General features: G+C 33.8%; 3 protein-coding genes across 3 annotated transcripts in view; all 3 read right to left on the bottom strand.

The window, feature by feature from the left end:
* The window catches only part of LOC129218182 (Kv channel-interacting protein 4-like), a 287,294-nt gene that overhangs the window by 26,873 nt on the left and 243,055 nt on the right, over window positions 1-17,366 (bottom strand). The window contains exon 7 of the transcript XR_008580303.1: window positions 13,195-13,268. The gene's annotated coding sequence lies outside the window, so the exon portion shown is untranslated. The remainder of the gene's footprint in view (window positions 1-13,194; window positions 13,269-17,366) is intronic.
* LOC129218865 (tigger transposable element-derived protein 6-like) lies at window positions 10,037-10,711 on the bottom strand. Its single transcript, XM_054853185.1, has one exon. The coding sequence runs from the start codon at window positions 10,709-10,711 to the stop codon at window positions 10,037-10,039; it is 675 nt and encodes a 224-aa protein (XP_054709160.1).
* Window positions 10,697-11,626, bottom strand: LOC129218183 (tigger transposable element-derived protein 6-like). The gene is given in 2 exon segments (XM_054852402.1): window positions 10,697-11,106; window positions 11,108-11,626. Coding segments are annotated over 2 exon segments (600 nt in total). The 3' UTR covers window positions 10,697-11,025.

Raw genomic sequence — 17,366 nt, 5'->3', positions numbered from 1 at the left:
GAGACAATGAATGGGGACGAGTACTCTTTACAGATGAGAGCAGATGCAGTCTGAGTAGCGATTCTCATCGCATACTCATCTGGAGAGAGCGAGGAAGCCGCAATCATCCCTCGAACATCATTGAAAGGGACAGGTATGGAGGTCGCGGTGTTCTCGTTTGGGGAGGCATCATGCTTGGTAGTCGTACAGACCTTCACATCTTCGACGCAGGTTCAGTCAACGGGACCCGTTATTGTAACGAGATTCTTCTTCCATATGTGCGTCTTTTTAGAGGCGCTATGTGTCCGCAGTTCCTTTTCATGGACGACAATGCACCAAGTCATCGCACAGTAGCTGCCGAACAGCTCTTAGAGAGTGAGTATATTGAACGTATGGATTGGCCGGCACGATCTCTCGATCTCAATCCCATCGAGCATGTATGGGATTTTCTAGGCAGACGCTTGGCAGCTCGTACCTTACCACCAGTAACGATTCGGGAGCTTCGATTGGCGCTGCAAGACGAATGGGCAGCAATGCCTCAACAACTCATTGACACCCTCATTCTCAGCATGGGCAGACGCTGTGAAACCTGCCTAGCAGTCGGGGGAGATCATATCCCATAATAAAGACCGGTTGTTTCTTGCTGGACACCCATTACAGGGATTTTTCGGCCTTCAGTCGCATTGCGCTCCATGCTACTTTTTCAATAAAGCTTCTTTTTATCCCTCTGATTTCTCTTTTAGTAAGTGTTGCTTACATTACACATGTCCTTACGTATTGGGGATCTTACGGTATTAAATCTGTTGATTTGGAAAGATTTTGTACAAAATTATATTGAAAAAACCGTCTCGTCCTTAATTTTTGCATATATATATATATATATATATATATATATATATATATATATATATATATATATTATATATATATATATATATATTAGGGTGGTCCTTATTTTTGAAGTTGCAGATATTTTACGCGACGCCCCCTCAATTTGTTCCATTATACAAATAAATGATCTTTGCAAAATTTTAAGTCAATCCATGAATATTAACACTCGCCCCTAGGGCCCTCTTTTTTGAGTTTCTAGGAAAAAATTATGGTTTTTCTCATTTTTATGCAAAAATATTCTTGCGTTTCATATTTACAGTTGTTTTGAACCTCAATATGGGCTGCTACTTCCAGACCGACCATTCTCACACATTCATTCTGTAAAATTTTACATGTTACAGAGGGTAGCTGTACACCAATGGCCTTGGGTCAGGCATATCGCTGTTTCTGAGCTCATTCCAAACTAAGCGGCGGGGGGAACATTTCTTTCCACCCAGATGGACACAAGGGATTCTAAAGGCCATTAATGAATGTCCTAGGCAGTTAATAAATGATCTTTGATACAACAAATTGCGTCCTAAATGCTTTGGTGGTGTTGATTTACAAAATTTTCTGTGTATGTAATAGGTGTGGCAAATAGGCTAGCTAGGTTTCAATGCTATAAATATAAGAAATGACAAATATATTTTAATTTTCTGTTCTTTAGTTATAAACATACTTAAATGTTCATGCAATTTTAATTTTTTAAAACATAAATTACGAAAAATCCTCGATTACTCTAACATAAAAATATACTATATTTTCCACATCTAAAATTTAAATTTTAAAATATTCCAGACTGGAATAATAATTATTGCTTCAATAATATATTACTGTTCATTCGTTAACAGCCTATGTACATGTAGTAAATTTAAATCCAAATGACCGTGTGATCAATCATACATCTCTTAAAGAGCAAGAGAAAATCTTCCAGAGGAAAAATCAAATTTCATGAATTTTAAATTCAGATTTTGTAGTTATTCACTTGGATACAAAGCTACATTCCGAAGTAACTGGAAAAAGAACGTCGATAGGCTTACCGTGATAGCTTCAGATCCCAATGTTGAACAGCTTCTCGAAATTCCTGAGACATTTCTTCAGTTGTATATGATATTCTTAGATGATTGCTCTTTATTGATAACTGTTCAAGCTGTATTATTTGATACAACGGCTTGCAATACCGGCCGCATAAATTGTGCATGCAATTTTTTAGATCAAAAACTGAACGGTGATATATTACATTTGGATTACCATCATCCTTGAAATCGTACTGCAGAATGTGTCTTTAAAGAAATTCTTGCCTTTCTTAGTTCTAGACCCGATATTCCATTATTAAGCATTTTGTAGAAAGATCTCCATCATTCAGAACTTAAACATTTCAATCAAGTACACATACCACTTAAATTCTAAAAGACGAAGTCGATGATATATTATTGTTCGTAAAAAGTGGATATTGAGAAAGAACTTTCCCTTTATGATTACAGAGAATTCTCATAACTTGTAATAATATTTCCTGGTGGACACCCTCCTAGAGCGATATGTTTTCGGCAAACTGGAGCTTATTCCTGAGCCAGATTGGTGGCAAAAGGAACTTATTGTTTGAAAATTTATGTATTTAGGAAAAAATTTAAATTGACCTTACATGAAGAGAAAGCCCGTAAATGCTGTTTTACAGTTAAGTGATGTATGAAGATATGGTTTTTCACAGTAACACAGTTGAGGCTCCTTTAAATAATAAAATGTGTCTAAAAAACTAGCAGCGTACAAAATGATGATAAACATGCTGCAGAAGCAGAGATTAAAAAATTCATAAATCACTCACGGTATTTAGGGGATGAACTAGTAGCTTTGTCCGTATTGGATGAAGGAATTAACTTTGAAGATAGGAAAAGACTACTCCAAAAAATGCTTGCTGATAAGGAAGACGTGTCTGATCATTGTATAAAAAAATGTCATATAACGGTAAATGATTTGGAATACTTTCTTAGTAAGGATTTTCCTCTTTATAGAATCAATTACTAGTCAATGAAACTGTTTGATAAGTCACAAATAACAAAAGATTTTTTCCTATTTGATTTTGATTTATGACAAAATAAAAGAAACTATTTAAAGGGAAGAGAGATTGTTAAAATAATAAAAGTTGTGACTGATACAACTGAAAGAGGAGCACAATTAAACGAAAAATTTCACAAACAAGTTACCAAATATGAATCACAAAAGCAGTTTATTTTACAGAATGTCCAAGACTATTGAGAAAAAAAAACACACGATCGAGATACATTGAGAAAAGCGCACGATTAACGTAAAGTTTCTAATGCATTATTTCATTCTTATTCAATGTAAAATGCTTAGATGATATAAAGTTATTGAAAAGATCAATTTTAGTGCTACATCACTGTAAAAATATTTTGCTAATCTAGGAGAAACGATGAACTGGGTCTGAAGTAAAAATTTGAAGATTTGTAGGAAAATTATCAAAAGTGTTTAAGTTCAACGTCCTAGGGGCACGTGTTATTATTGACCGATCGAGTTCAAATTTTGCACACGTTACTTTTTATTATAGTGTCACAAAACTAGGGGGCGTCACTTGCTGAATTCCGAGAAAAAAAAAATTCCCATATAAATAAGGACCACCCTAATATATATATATATATATATATATATATATATATATATATATATATATATATATATATATTATATATATATATATATATATATATATATATATATATACATATATATATATATATATATATATATATTTATATATGTAATATGAAAAATCCTTTGCTAGGCCTTTTCCATATTAAGTTCTGTTCACTTATATTTCAGCGCGTATGAGTCACAGACATTATTTATTACACACTTAAATGCTTCTCATCCATATATGGTTATGTTCTAGGCTCAGATGAGATTCCCCTTAAAGTACCTATTAGACACTATTTTTCCCCTCCAGACTTAAGCCAGCCTCTGTCTGCGGTACAAGGCCCGATAATATTTCCTTATTGCAATCTGCTCCTCCTATATAGATCACGTGAGATCACATGATCGAGGGATAATTATCTGTAATCTTTTAATGATATTCCCTATATAAAAATCGTGGCACAACTAAACAAGTTGGTTAGTTAAGAGAAGTTCCTGCTGGTATATTCTATGCAAAAATAAAGATATTGTGATTTTAGCTCTGTCCTCTTCCTACGTGGTAGATTATAGCGCCACAACACTGCAACTTGCGAAAATCAAGATTCGTAATCAGAACCGAGCGGCGGGTTCCTACATATATATATATATATATATATATATATATATATATATATATATATATATATATATATATATATATATATATATATATATATATATATATATATACAGGGTCCATTATGAAAGTAATGAGCATCCAGTCGTCAGTTGCTTTCGAGCAGTGTGAGCGGAGATAAGTGCCTCCGCTTGAAGTATGTTTTCAACTTTTGTAACATAACGCAATGGAGCGTTCGCTTGAACAATGATACGACATAAAGTTTTGCGTGAGGTTTGGAAAAAATGCAACCGAAACATTCCAGATGCTGCAAGAAGCCTTCAAGGACGATTGCATTTCAAGATCACAGTCTGGGAAGTGACACAAGGCATTCAAAGAGAGCCAGGAGGAGGTCGCTGACGAACCCCGTTATGGATGACCCCCCCGGTGATCCCTCACCACCTTACAGTCCCTACTTAGCTTCATGTGACTTCTTTTTGTTTCCGCGACTCAAGAGAGAGAGAGAGAGAGAGAAAAAAAAGGAAAACATTGGGGAACCTTGGGAAACATCCAATACCATGTTACAACGTTCCTGAGAGGCATTCCCTTGGAAGAGTTTCAGGGTGCCTTTCAGGCGTAGCAAACACGTCTCCGTAAGTGTATTGATGCAGGAGAAATGTATTTTGAAGAATATTGAACATTTGTACAAATTACGATCAATAAATATATTTTGCCAGTAAATGCTCATTACTTTCTTAATGGACCCTGTTTATATATATATATATATATATATATATATATATATATATATATATATATATATATATATATATATATATATATATATATATATTAGGGTGGTCCTTATTTATATGGGAAAAAAAAATTCGGAATTCAACAAGTGACGCCCCCTAGTGTTGCGACACTATAATAAAAAGTAACGTGTGCAAAATTTGAACTCGATCGGTCAATAATAACACGTGCCCCGAGGCCGTTGAACTTTAACACTTTTGATAACTTTCCCACAAATCTTCGAGTTTTTACTTCAGACCCAGTACATCGTTTCTCCTAGGTTTGCAAAATATTTTTACTGTGAGGTAGCACTAAAATTAATCTTTTTAATTGCTTTATATCATCTAAAGATTTTACGTTAAATAAGAACTAGTCGACCCGTGCGGAACTCCGCACTGTACTTCGAATCGTTTCATAAGGCATTTCGCTCTTTAAAAATTTCAAAGAAAGAATATTATGAAGAAAAACCGAAAAAAGTAAACGGAAAAAAGTAAGCGCACAAGAGAATGCATGTAATTTGAAGACATCAGTAACAAAACCTCGTTAAATACAACGTTGTGATAATTTGATCATCGCTCCCCTTTTGGTTGTACGTATTTTCAATTCAAATATAAATATCATTAAAAGTGTGGCTGAGTGACACGTGAAAAATCAGAAATTTTGCATGTGAAAAAACAGGTTGTGGCAAATACAGTCCTGCCCTTGTGAACATCTGACGGAAAAAAAGAAACATTAAAGAGATATTTAGTGGCACGGATTTGAACTGGCGCCATTCTGATTAACAGTACGACGCTACAACAAACCTAGCAACTGTGCCTTCCTTTTCGAATGCTATTCATTGAAGGAATGCGTAATAAAACACAGTAAAAAAGTTTTTCGCCGAAAAAATTATAATAAGATCATGCGTCTATGTTTTGTCATTAGCCAGCATGACACGATTTAAAATTATTCGTAAAACATGAAATTTGATTAAAGAATGAGGAAGATCTCACGTAGCGATTGAAACAAACATTCTAGAGAAGTAATAAATTCGGTAGAAAAAAATAAGTGTTTTTATTTTTGAATATTGACCAATTTCCCTTAGCAGGCTGCCTTAACCGTTATGGCTTAAATGCCCGCACATGTTTTTCTTTTAATCGAACACCTAAAATTCAAAACCAAAACCAGTTGAACTGAGTCCGTTTTTCAAGTGTAATTTTTCGAACGTAGACAAAATGTTTTTTTTTTTTCAGCCGAAAGCAGAGGAGTATAAAATGGTTTCTTACTAATGAAGTTGATAATAATTTTAATGTTTTATATCGTATTCGAATAAATAATTAAAGATTTACTGGTTGAAACTCGTAGTTTTAATTTGGCGTAGTATTTTTTCATTTGTACAAAAGTTCGAACACTGCTATTAGAAAAATTACATTTCAGCATACAATGAAAATGTTTTTCTGCACAAAAAGGATTCCCTTGAGGTATATCTAATACTTTTTTTATGCTTACATTATGCTCAGTGGTCTGGACGGAGTCGAAGCTTCACAAAAAGGGAAGAACACCCTTCGATTAGCAGTCAACTTATCTGAATGATAACTGTAGCCTGCATAAAGGAGTCGAAACACCAAATAGCATTCCCACTGCATTTATTTTATTACGTGTGTTATCTGTTGTATGTTATGAGTACATGTAATGAGTAATATTACTGTAAATTTGCTATTATGTCGGACAGCCCGAACTGGTCCGAAGTTCAGACAGTTTATAGCCGAACGCTGTACCGAAAAAACAAAAACACACAGGTAATTTTAAATTTTTTTTCTTGCCTAGAAGTGTTTTTATTTTTAAAAATTTTTACAATTTGTTATCGCAGGCTGTTTGAACCGTTATGACTTAGATGTGTTAGAAATGATGGCACGTGTTCATCATTTAACAGCACGGTTAAAATACAAAATAATTTGAACTAAGTTCTTTTTTAAGCGTAGCTTTTCAAATGTAGTAAAAATGTGATACGCTATTTTTCTTTCTTTTTTTTTTGCAAAAAGAAGAAAAATATATATATTACCCTTTAAATTGAGGTAGTATTTTCTTTATTTGTACAAAGAGTCAAAAACTCATTAGAAGAATCTATAATTCAACATACGATTTATTATATTTTACTGAACAAAAAACAATTCCAATGTAGTCTGAAATCTTAAACCTGATACTTATATTTTCGCTTACATTATGCTTTAATTTTCTTCCCGGAGCCAAAGCTTTAAAAAAAAAACTTACAATTACGTATCAATTTAGCTCCGTGTTGCATCAAGTTTTTATAACAGCTAGGAGCGTTTCTACCTTATGTATTCCCTCATATTTGTTATTCATTGTTCATGTAATGCGCGATATTTTTCTAATTTTATGATGCAGGTTGTCTGGACGTGGGCCCGAACACGCATTCTCCTGGTTACCAGTCGAGCGCTCTGCCGATCACGCTATTCAGCTCTGTCGGTACCAGTGCAGATTAAAGTTATAAATTTAACCTAAAATCTCATTCTGGTTCTTTAAAACAAGGTTTTGTGCCCTAAAAAACAATTTTTAGACCGTGGGTCTATTTTTCGTCAGTAGCCTGCACGATAAGCTTTAAAATAAGGTGTAAATCAAAGAAATCGATCAAGAAGTGAGGAAAATCTCGCGTAGAAACCAAAAACAGGCTACAGAAATAATATATAAGGATGAAATAATGCTTTAGAAACTTTCCTTAATCGTACGCTTTTCTCAACGTATCTCGATAGTGCTCATTTTTTTCTGATAGTCTTGGACGGTCTGTAAAATAAATTGCTTTGTGACTCATATTTGGTAAATTAGTTGCGAAATTCTTCAATTAATATTGTGCTCCTCTTTCAGTTGTATCATTCACAATTTTCAGTATTTTAACAATCTCTCTTCTCTTTAAATAGCTTAAACAATTTGCCGTGAATCAGGATCAAATAGGAAAAAATGCTTTAGTATTTGTAACTTGTCAAAAAGTTTTATTGACTCGTAATTGATTCTATAAAGAAGATCTTTACTAAGAAAGTATTCCAAATCATCTACTGTTATCTGAAATTTGTTAAACAGTCATCAGACACGTCTTCCTTATCACAAGCATTTTTCCTTTTGCTACCCAAGTGGCTCAGGGATAAGCTCCAGGTTGCCGAAAACATATCTCTGTAGGAGGAAATTCACCAGGAAATATTATTACAAGTTATGAGAATTCTCTGTAATCTTTCTCAATTCCGCTTTTTACGAACAATAATATGTCATCAACTTCGTCTTTTAGAATTTAAGTGGTATGGGTACTTGATTGAAATGTTATAAGTTCTGAATGATGGAAATCTTTCCACAAAATTTTGAAGCGCTTAAATAATTGAATATCTGATCTAGAACTAAGAAAGGCAAGAACTTCTTTAAGGATACACTCTGCAGTACGATTTCAAGTGCATGATGATGGCAATCCAAATGTAATATATCACCGTTCAGTTTTTGCTCTAAAAAGTTGCATGCACAATTTATACGGTTGGTATTGCAAGTCGTTGTATCAAACACTACAGTTAGAACAGTTAGCAATAAAGAACTATCATCTAAGATATCAGATACAACTAAAGAAATATCTCAGGAATTCCGAGTAGCTGTTCAATATTAGGACCTGAAGCTATCACGGTAATCCTGTCGGCGTTCTTTTTCCACTTACATCTGGATATAGCTTTGTATCCCAGTGATTAACTACAAAATCTAAATTTAAATTCATGAAAATTAATTTTACCTCTCAAAGATTTTCTTTTGCTCTCTTAAGGAATGTACGATTGATCACTAGGTCATTTGGATTTAAATTTACTGCATCTACATAGGCTGTAAATAAATGAATAATATCTTTATCCCTAATATGGCATTTGTCTAACAGTGATGAAAGGCGAGCAGATATCAATAGTTCTCAAGCTTTTTTGCATTGTGGTAGACCAGCTGTAGGAAACAAAAGTTCAACAGGTTAGGATAGATACCCATTTCGGTTTCAAAATCTTGTGAATCGCGAGAATTTGATGATATATATAATAAAGGACTTCGTACTGAAATTGAAGAAAATTAATTTAAAGTATAGATTTCTACATTGTTCCGATCTGGATATTCTTTTTAAATTTATATTTTAGCTATGGAAAATACAGTATATTTTTATGTTAGGAGTGATCGAGGATTTTTAGAAATTTATATTTTAAAAATTAAAAATTGCATAAGCATTTGGGTATGTTTCTAACTAAAGAACAGCGAATTAAAATATAATTGCAATTACATATTTATAGCATTGAAACCTTGCGACTCTATTTGACACACCTATTACATATACAGGGAATTTTGTAAATCAACCCCCCCCCCCCCAAAGCCTGGAGGAGGCAATTTGTTTTTGTCAGAGATCGTTCATTAATGGATTAGGCCATTCATTAATGGCCTATAGAATCCCTTGTGTCCATCTTGATGGGAAGAAACGTCCCCCTGCCGCTTGGTTGGAACTAGCGCAGAAGAGCGGTACGCTTGACCCAAGGCCATTGGTGTACATTTTATTCTCTGTAACATGTTAAATTTTACAGAATGAAAGTGAGAGAATGGTCGGTCTGGAAGTAGCAGCACCTATTGAGGTTCAAAATTATTTTAAATATAAAACGTTAGAATATTTTTGCATAAAAATGATAAAATCCGCAATTTTTTCTTCGAAACTCAAAGAAGGGGACCCTACGGGCACGTGTTAATGTTCATGGATTGACTTAAAATTTTACACGGATCATTTATCTGTACAATGGAGAAAATTGAGGGGGCGTCGCGTAAAATATCTGCAACTTCAAAAATAAGGACCACCCTAATATATATATATATGTATACACACACACATATATATAAGTAAAACCTCGCTATAACGATATTTTGGGGACCAAAGAAATATATTGTTGTAGAGGGATATATTGTTATATTGAGGGCCTATATATTTTGATAATACAATAGGTTTTTTTTATTTAAATGTTATAGTATATGCATTACCTAGGTGTAAATGTTTTTATGTATAGTATATTTGTAATACATTTATTGGCAAGGTGTTAATTATGATTAAATATTACTATCAATTGAAATAAATTCCGAAAATAAGCTCGTAAACATAGCTCAAATCCGTTTTTATTGAAAAAAATCCAATATTTTTGTTTGTTTGGCCGCTTTTTTGACTGTTAAGTCAACCAACAAGGTATACATTGAGTCCAAAGCACGAAAATGATCCTCGTTTGTGGATGGAAGACTTGAAAAAAATGTCCGCAGAGATTTGACTGATTGAAGTGCTTCCTGGGTCGACAATAAGGATTGTGATGGACTCGTATTATCATCATCATCATCTTCTTCCTCCTCATCGTCTTCTTCTCCACTATGTTCCATCTCACCAGTAATTTCAGAGAGAATTTCTTCATCAGTAACTCCTGCGAAAACAGTAAGATCGTCATCCGCTGTCAAATAATCCTCCACGTTCACTCCATATTTTTTGCCCGTTTTTTCCTCGAGTTGGGACACAGATGTTTGGAGATTCAAAACTATTTCCTGATCATATAAATTATCACAGTCTGAGGAATTTTCATCACAATCAGATAACATTTTATCTTCTAAGACACCTAAACCGGCCTTTTTCCAACAATTCAGAATGGTTTTCTCTGTTACTGCCCACCAACTTCCAGCAATAAAGTCACATGCGTCCTTAACATTTACAGCTTTAAAAGGGCCTTCCACTTTATTTTCAATCCCCAGAAGTATCGATTCTACCAAACGTTTCCTATAGTATCCTTTAAAACATTTAATTATGCCCATGTCGAGTGGCTGCAATATGGAAGTGCAGTTGGCCGGAAAAAAAACAATTTCAACGCATTGTAGTTTTGGAATTGAGGTGTGAGCGGAGCAATTATCAATCAACAATGCAATTTTTTTCTTCCTCTTCTTCATTTCCTTATCTAACTTCAGCAACCATTCAGAAAAAAATTTAGACGTCATCCAAGCCTTTTTATTGGCTTTATATTCCACAGGAAGACTTCTCACATTCTTGAAGCACCTTGGCTTCAAAGATTTGCCGATAACAAGAGGTTGAATTTTATGTGTTCCTGTACTATTGGCACACAGAAGAACAGTCAATCTTTGTTTTGATTTCTTCCCGCCGTGACACTTTTCACCCTTAAATGCCAATGTTCTATCAGGGAGGAGTTGAAAAAACAGCCCAGCTTCGTCAGCGTTATAAATGTCTTCTGGTGCATACTTTTGAAGAATTTCTTTCATCTTCTCTTGTCTCCAGGCCTTTGCCTCATTCATCGGAGCAGATTTTTTCTCTTCGTGAATTTCCTGGAAAGTGATTCCGTGGCGATCCCGAAAACGCATTAGCCAACCATTGCTAGCTTTAAAAGTTTCGTTCCCTAGCATTGCTGCATATTTCCGTGCTTGTGCACATAACAAGGGTCCATTTATTGGAATATTTGTTGCCCTCATCTCTTGAAACCACTTCAGGACGGCAGCATCAATCTTTTCATTAGTCGCGACTTTTAGTCGTTTTCGCTTGGGATTAACTGAATTTGATCTCACAGTATCTTCAATATGTTTCCTCTTCTTGAGGAACGTTGCAACTGTAGATTGAGATAATCCATATTTCTTAGCTGCATCAACCTGCTTCATTCCATCATCAATATCACTGATGACGTTGAGTTTATCTTGAAATGAAATTTGCTTTCTCCCTGCCATCTTAGGGAAAAATACACTAGTGAATATAATCAAATCTTCCGTTTTCGTCGATCATGTGACAGTGATGACGTAATCAGATGGGAACGTTACACCTTTTCGGATCATCTTCATTTGCCACTCACTCAAAAAAAAAAAAAAAAAAAAAAAAAAAAAATTGAACATTTTCTGTTTTTTTACTTGGCAAGCATTTTTAGATGTTTAGTTTCCCTCTCCATGTGCATGTTTTCTTTTCCCAAAAAAAGAAAAAAAAAAACACTGTGGTTTAAACAAAATAAAAGAACAATCTCAGGGGGGGGAGGAAGGATGGTTTCAGCTCTTTATTCCTTTGGTCTAGGCGCCTTTTGATACAAGGGCGCCTTTTCTTTTTGTTCATATGCGTTGCAAAAGAAATTTATACGATTGTACTGCTTTTTTATTTATTTTGGAAGGTACATTTTTGTTTTGACTTGTGAAAATAAACTATCTCCAGCGCGACGCCATTTTGGAAACGCATTGTTTATAACGTAGCGCGAAACTTAGAGCTAACCATTTTTAAAGAAAAAATAAAGTTTTAAGGTTTTTTTTGAAAATAGGAGGAGTTACTTTCAGGATTTTACTGTACTTGAAAACCAAATTATCGTAATAAAGAGGGGTTAAAAACTAAAAAAAACATCGCTTTACAGGGGTTTATTGCTGTAGAGAATATCGCAATAGTGAGAGGAGGATAACATTAATTCCTATGCGAGTTCACCGGGACCACGAAATATTATCGTTGTAGAGGGATTTATCGTTGTATCGGATAGCGTTGTAGCGAGGTTTTACTGTATATATATATATGTGTGTGTGTGTGTTTGTGCGTAAAATGCATATATATTTCCTAGTAGGCAAAACTATTGAAAATATGAGAAATATACTGACGTTTGATGACGACTTAAATGATATTTTTTTGCGTCAATACGCTCAGTTAGTTGAAAGACAACATATGAATAAATTATAAATAAAAAATAATTAACGATTTAATGAAAAATAGCATGCAGAAAATTTTAAACCTTAATTATAAATCGTAATTTATTTTTATTTTCTTGGAGGGAAGCGAAATAAGGAAACAATACCAAGCTCTTCTGAGCAGAAAAAATAATAAATGAATGCAATTGAAAAGGAACACATTTAATACGTTGTTTGACTGCCTCTGGGCTAGATCATAACAGCCATGCGTTTAGGCATGGGATAAAAATAGTTTTCAGCTATTCTCTCGGTATCTCATGGATCCAAACCTTAATTATTGTTTTCTAAAGCTCTCGTTCATGATGATTTTCAGATATATGAGAAAGCTATCATTTTTTTCCCGATCTTATTTTTAAGAGAAAAATACATTTCTCAAATTTAAAATACTTTTGGACAGTAGTAGCTATTCATGCCGGCTTGGCATGAATAACTGAAACATTTAGATACTCACTGCTGAACTGACAGCTGACTGTCAACTGACTGAAAATTGAACTATTTAACTACTGAATTTTTTAATTGAAATACTTATCTATCATTGGGAGTTTTTTTATCCTAAGGTGATCCTCTTGGACTGGATACATTACCTATTTCATATAATCCGGCAGACAAAGCCATAAAATGAGAAAGAACTGGCACGATCTCAAAGGGATCAGGATTTCTGCAAAAAAATAGATTTTAGCTGTTGTAAAGATGGCTCAAGAAGTGACAATGAATCTTTCCATAGAGATTCCTGCAAACAAAACTGCATTTTGAAATGACTATACACACACACAAAAAAGGGGGGGGGGGGGAAGGTTGCTATTTCTAATGAGCGTAATGTTGCACAACTTCTGAAGTAAGGCAGATTTTAAGCAAACTAATTGTTCGAGGAAACTTTCCGGTGGCTTGCGTAATGTTCCATCCAGCATTTAAAAAAAAAAAAAAAAAAAAGTAGAGTTCAAAGCGCATGCGTAAACAACAGCATCGACGCAGATCTGGTAAATACTTCTAAAAGAAAACAACATGGACTTCCGCGGTCGAGTGGTGAAAGCCTCTCGAGCTGTACTCTTATTTGCTTCGCGAGCTGTCTGTCAGCAGAAAAACTGATGCTGTGGGTTCAACTACACCAAGGTGTTATTTCTTCTCTCTTTGCTATAAAAATTAAAAAATGTCTTGTCTGTAATTGAATTAGATTTCGAATGATCTAAAGTTGATTGGTGTATATTGGTTGTGAGAAAGCATAAACCTGATAAATATTGAATGGACGAATGATTGTTTTGATAAGGAAGGCAAAAACTATAACGAAGACGGAAAGCAAAGAGGTTTTATATTCTGTTGTTTTTGTATATACTATTTTTATACTGTTATAGCAAAATACTAATGATTGTGGTACAACTTTTTAGTATAGTATGTTACAGGTAAGAAGTTATGAGCAGATTCAAGTAGTATCATCAATATATTCAATTAGTATATTGAATTAGTATATTCAATTAGTATTGTAACCTACTAATTTATTTTTATACTTTAAATTAAAATTTATAAAAAAAAGTAATTGCCTGATCATTTAATATATATGGTTTATTTAAATCATTGAATAGTTAGAAATGCTTGAATAAACGACGTTATTACACACTTCCTTTTCTCAATTCATGTAAAGAGATCATTTCTACCAACCATACACCTAAAGAATTTCCCAGGATGTGAGCTCTTTCATGCTTAATTGAAACAAGCACTTGATATCCAGATGGCTTATCACGTGATTCTTGTGGTTCTATGCTTTTATATTAACGAACTTGGCACTTTAACTGCAATTGGGGGGAGGGGGGTTCTGCTGTTGATGAGGCATATAATGCTTATATCCCCAAAAGTTGAATGAGAGATGTTTCCACTCTTGGATACTGCAGTTTCAAACCATTGTTATAGTTGGATGTAACCTGTCCAAGGAAAGCAAAATGTTTTAGCATAAATTCTTTCAATTTGGAGGAAGATTACTTTTTCAGCATCTGTATTACTTTGTAAATGAAAACTTGTTAATTAGGCCAAAAATCGTTCACGAATAAGTCAGGTTGTACGTATTGATTTTTCTGCATGACAGAGTAAAGAGTCCTGTTGAAAAAAAGCAATTTCCAGCTCCTTTCAAATGGTTCAGCAAAGAGGTTGGTCGCTTGAAATGAACAATTGCAAGATGGAATGCATCTGTTTCTATCAAGATCTTGGGTGAGTGTTTAAAATCAGCTGTTCAAGATCATCTGAAAGGTTTAGTAAGTTATATTTTTCAACAGTCTGAATTGTCCCTGTCATACACCGAAGTCAGTATGTAAAATTCAATTTATTCGTGAGTGATATTGTGACTCAATCTACAAGTTTTCATTTCCTCAGTAAAACAGATATTGGAAAAGTACCTTTTCCCTAACTTCCTTTTTTTCAGGTGCAACCATTTACGTAAAAATCCAACATTAAAGTTTTGGATTGATCTGGAAAGGATCTTGAATTGAAACTTGTTGCCGTATAGTGACCTAATCATTTTCATTCCAATAATTTCCTACACAAAAAAGGGGTAAATACTTTGAAAAGAGAATTTCTAATTGTCATGGGTATGTATATATAAGTTTTAAGTTTTTGGAATAGTTGAATAGAATATTTGTGATCGGTAAGTCTGTAATCTTCGTCTACAAAGATATAATAAACACAAGAGCAATAAAAAAAAAAAAAAAACTCTACTTTTCCACGATATATTGAAATATGAGGTGCTTACATAAAATCAATACTTCTTTTTTCAAAATGGAGCATTTAACATTTTTCAATTTCAATGCAACAATAACACTCCGAGAAAACTTTCAATAAATCTTTTTAAAAGCTACAGAAGCAAAAATTGAGCTAAAACTTTTCAACTTCATTTGCTTTTACTTAAATGTTCTATTTCTCCCCTTCATACGCATTTCGGAAACATTTCAAAACTGTGCGTCACAATTTTATAAACAAATATAATTTAATTTTGTCAGTCAAAGTGTTAGGTACTTTTTCATTTGAGAAAATATTAATCAATTTCCTTAAAAGTTGTTATGTTGAAAAGAAATTGCTTTTTTCTGAATAAAGTTAACTACACAACACAAAATTTTAAAATTTTAATTTGATGAAAAAAAAAATTGTTTTTTCATTATGATTTTGCGTTTTTGTGTTAGTTTTAGGTTCAGAAAAAGTCTAGCAAATATTAAAATGTGTTATTCAAAGACATAAAGCTTCGAGTTTCTGATACATATAGAGCTAAGAAGAAGAAAAAAATACAAGTGTTCGAATTAAATGCATCGTATTTGGTGAGGTTGCGATGCTTAATATATAGTTTAAATGCATAAGAAAACTAAAAATAGATACAAATACTCACGAAGATTTTATTAAAAAAAAAACATTACACTTCTACGTGAACTTCCTACTTTCTTTGCAGCATTTTTTGGACCCTTTCCGTTAAAGGAAAAAGAAAAAGAAAAAAAGAAAGAAAGAAAAGAATTGTGACACTTTTCAATGCTAGTGGTGGGTTTCTTTGCGGTAGTTAGGTATTTTTGTTCTGTGTACCAGAGAACAATTTGTGCCTTCTCTTGATATGACGCCGTTTTTCTCTTTGACCGCTTATAAAAAGCGCAGGTGCGTCAGACGCGAGAAAAAAAATCGCCCAACATTTGATTCGGACACCCAGTATTTTAGCAGTAAGTTACCGCCCCTAAACCAGGGCAAAATACAGGGTTACATGCAATATACTAGACATCACAGTTATCACATCATGAGACTGCAGTTTCCTTCTTATTAGAACTGCTCAGTCAGGAATAGTGAATGGTAGCAGATGTCAACATCATATGCGCGTATACACTTGTATCTCGAGAAAATACGTGCATACTTGAGTATATATGTGTATAGCAGACGTATATACGCATATATAAGTGTACATACATACATATACGAGTATACACGAGTTAATTCGTGGATACATCCAGTGCGTCTTTGTTCATGTCTACTCACGTATATATAATATGGAAGCACGAGTATATAGGCATGTATGCGTGTAGACACGATTATATACCTGTATAGACGTATATACGTACATTTATATGTATGCACCAGTACATGTATGTATACACGATAATAAACGCTTATATACATGTCGGCCTACAGAGTGAATCTAAGCTCTTGGGCAAAAATCAAAGGGGTGTGAGAGGGGAGGATAAGAAGCAAGGAATCATAAGAAAGTTATAATCACTGACGCGCTATATGCACACAAAGACAGAAACTGATGGAGGCAAAGCAAGGCAGAAATTTGTTGCACAAAGATGATTTTACCTAACGTTTTAGTTTTGAACAAATATTTAGAGCAGTTGTTGAAAGTTACGGTCTGTAGCAGCTCTAATACACGCATCGCAACAAAGGCGCAGCGGCTGATGAAAGTGTTTCAAAAGTCTCGTTATTGCAACAGAGAGGGATCTATGAATGCAAAGCATGTATTACAGCTAAAGGCCACAAATTTCATCAATCGCTTTAAAACTTTCTTAAGTCCTAAAATCTTGTGTAACATATATATATATATATATATATATATATATATATATATATATATATATATATATATATATATATATATATATATATATATATATATATAAATTTGTGACTTTTTTTGCGTCCATCAATTTCTCACTTTGCGTGCATGTAGCGCGTCAGCATTGTGTTTGTGACCATATGTTCCTTGTTGACTCTTACTTCTTATTCTCTCCTCTAATACCTTTTAATA

The sequence above is a fragment of the Uloborus diversus genome, chromosome 3 (genome assembly GCF_026930045.1).
Source record: "Uloborus diversus isolate 005 chromosome 3, Udiv.v.3.1, whole genome shotgun sequence".
In the NCBI taxonomy this organism is placed as follows: domain Eukaryota; kingdom Metazoa; phylum Arthropoda; class Arachnida; order Araneae; family Uloboridae; genus Uloborus; species Uloborus diversus.
The sequence above is the reverse complement of the archived record's forward strand: the minus strand, read 5'-3'. Positions and strand labels throughout refer to the sequence as shown.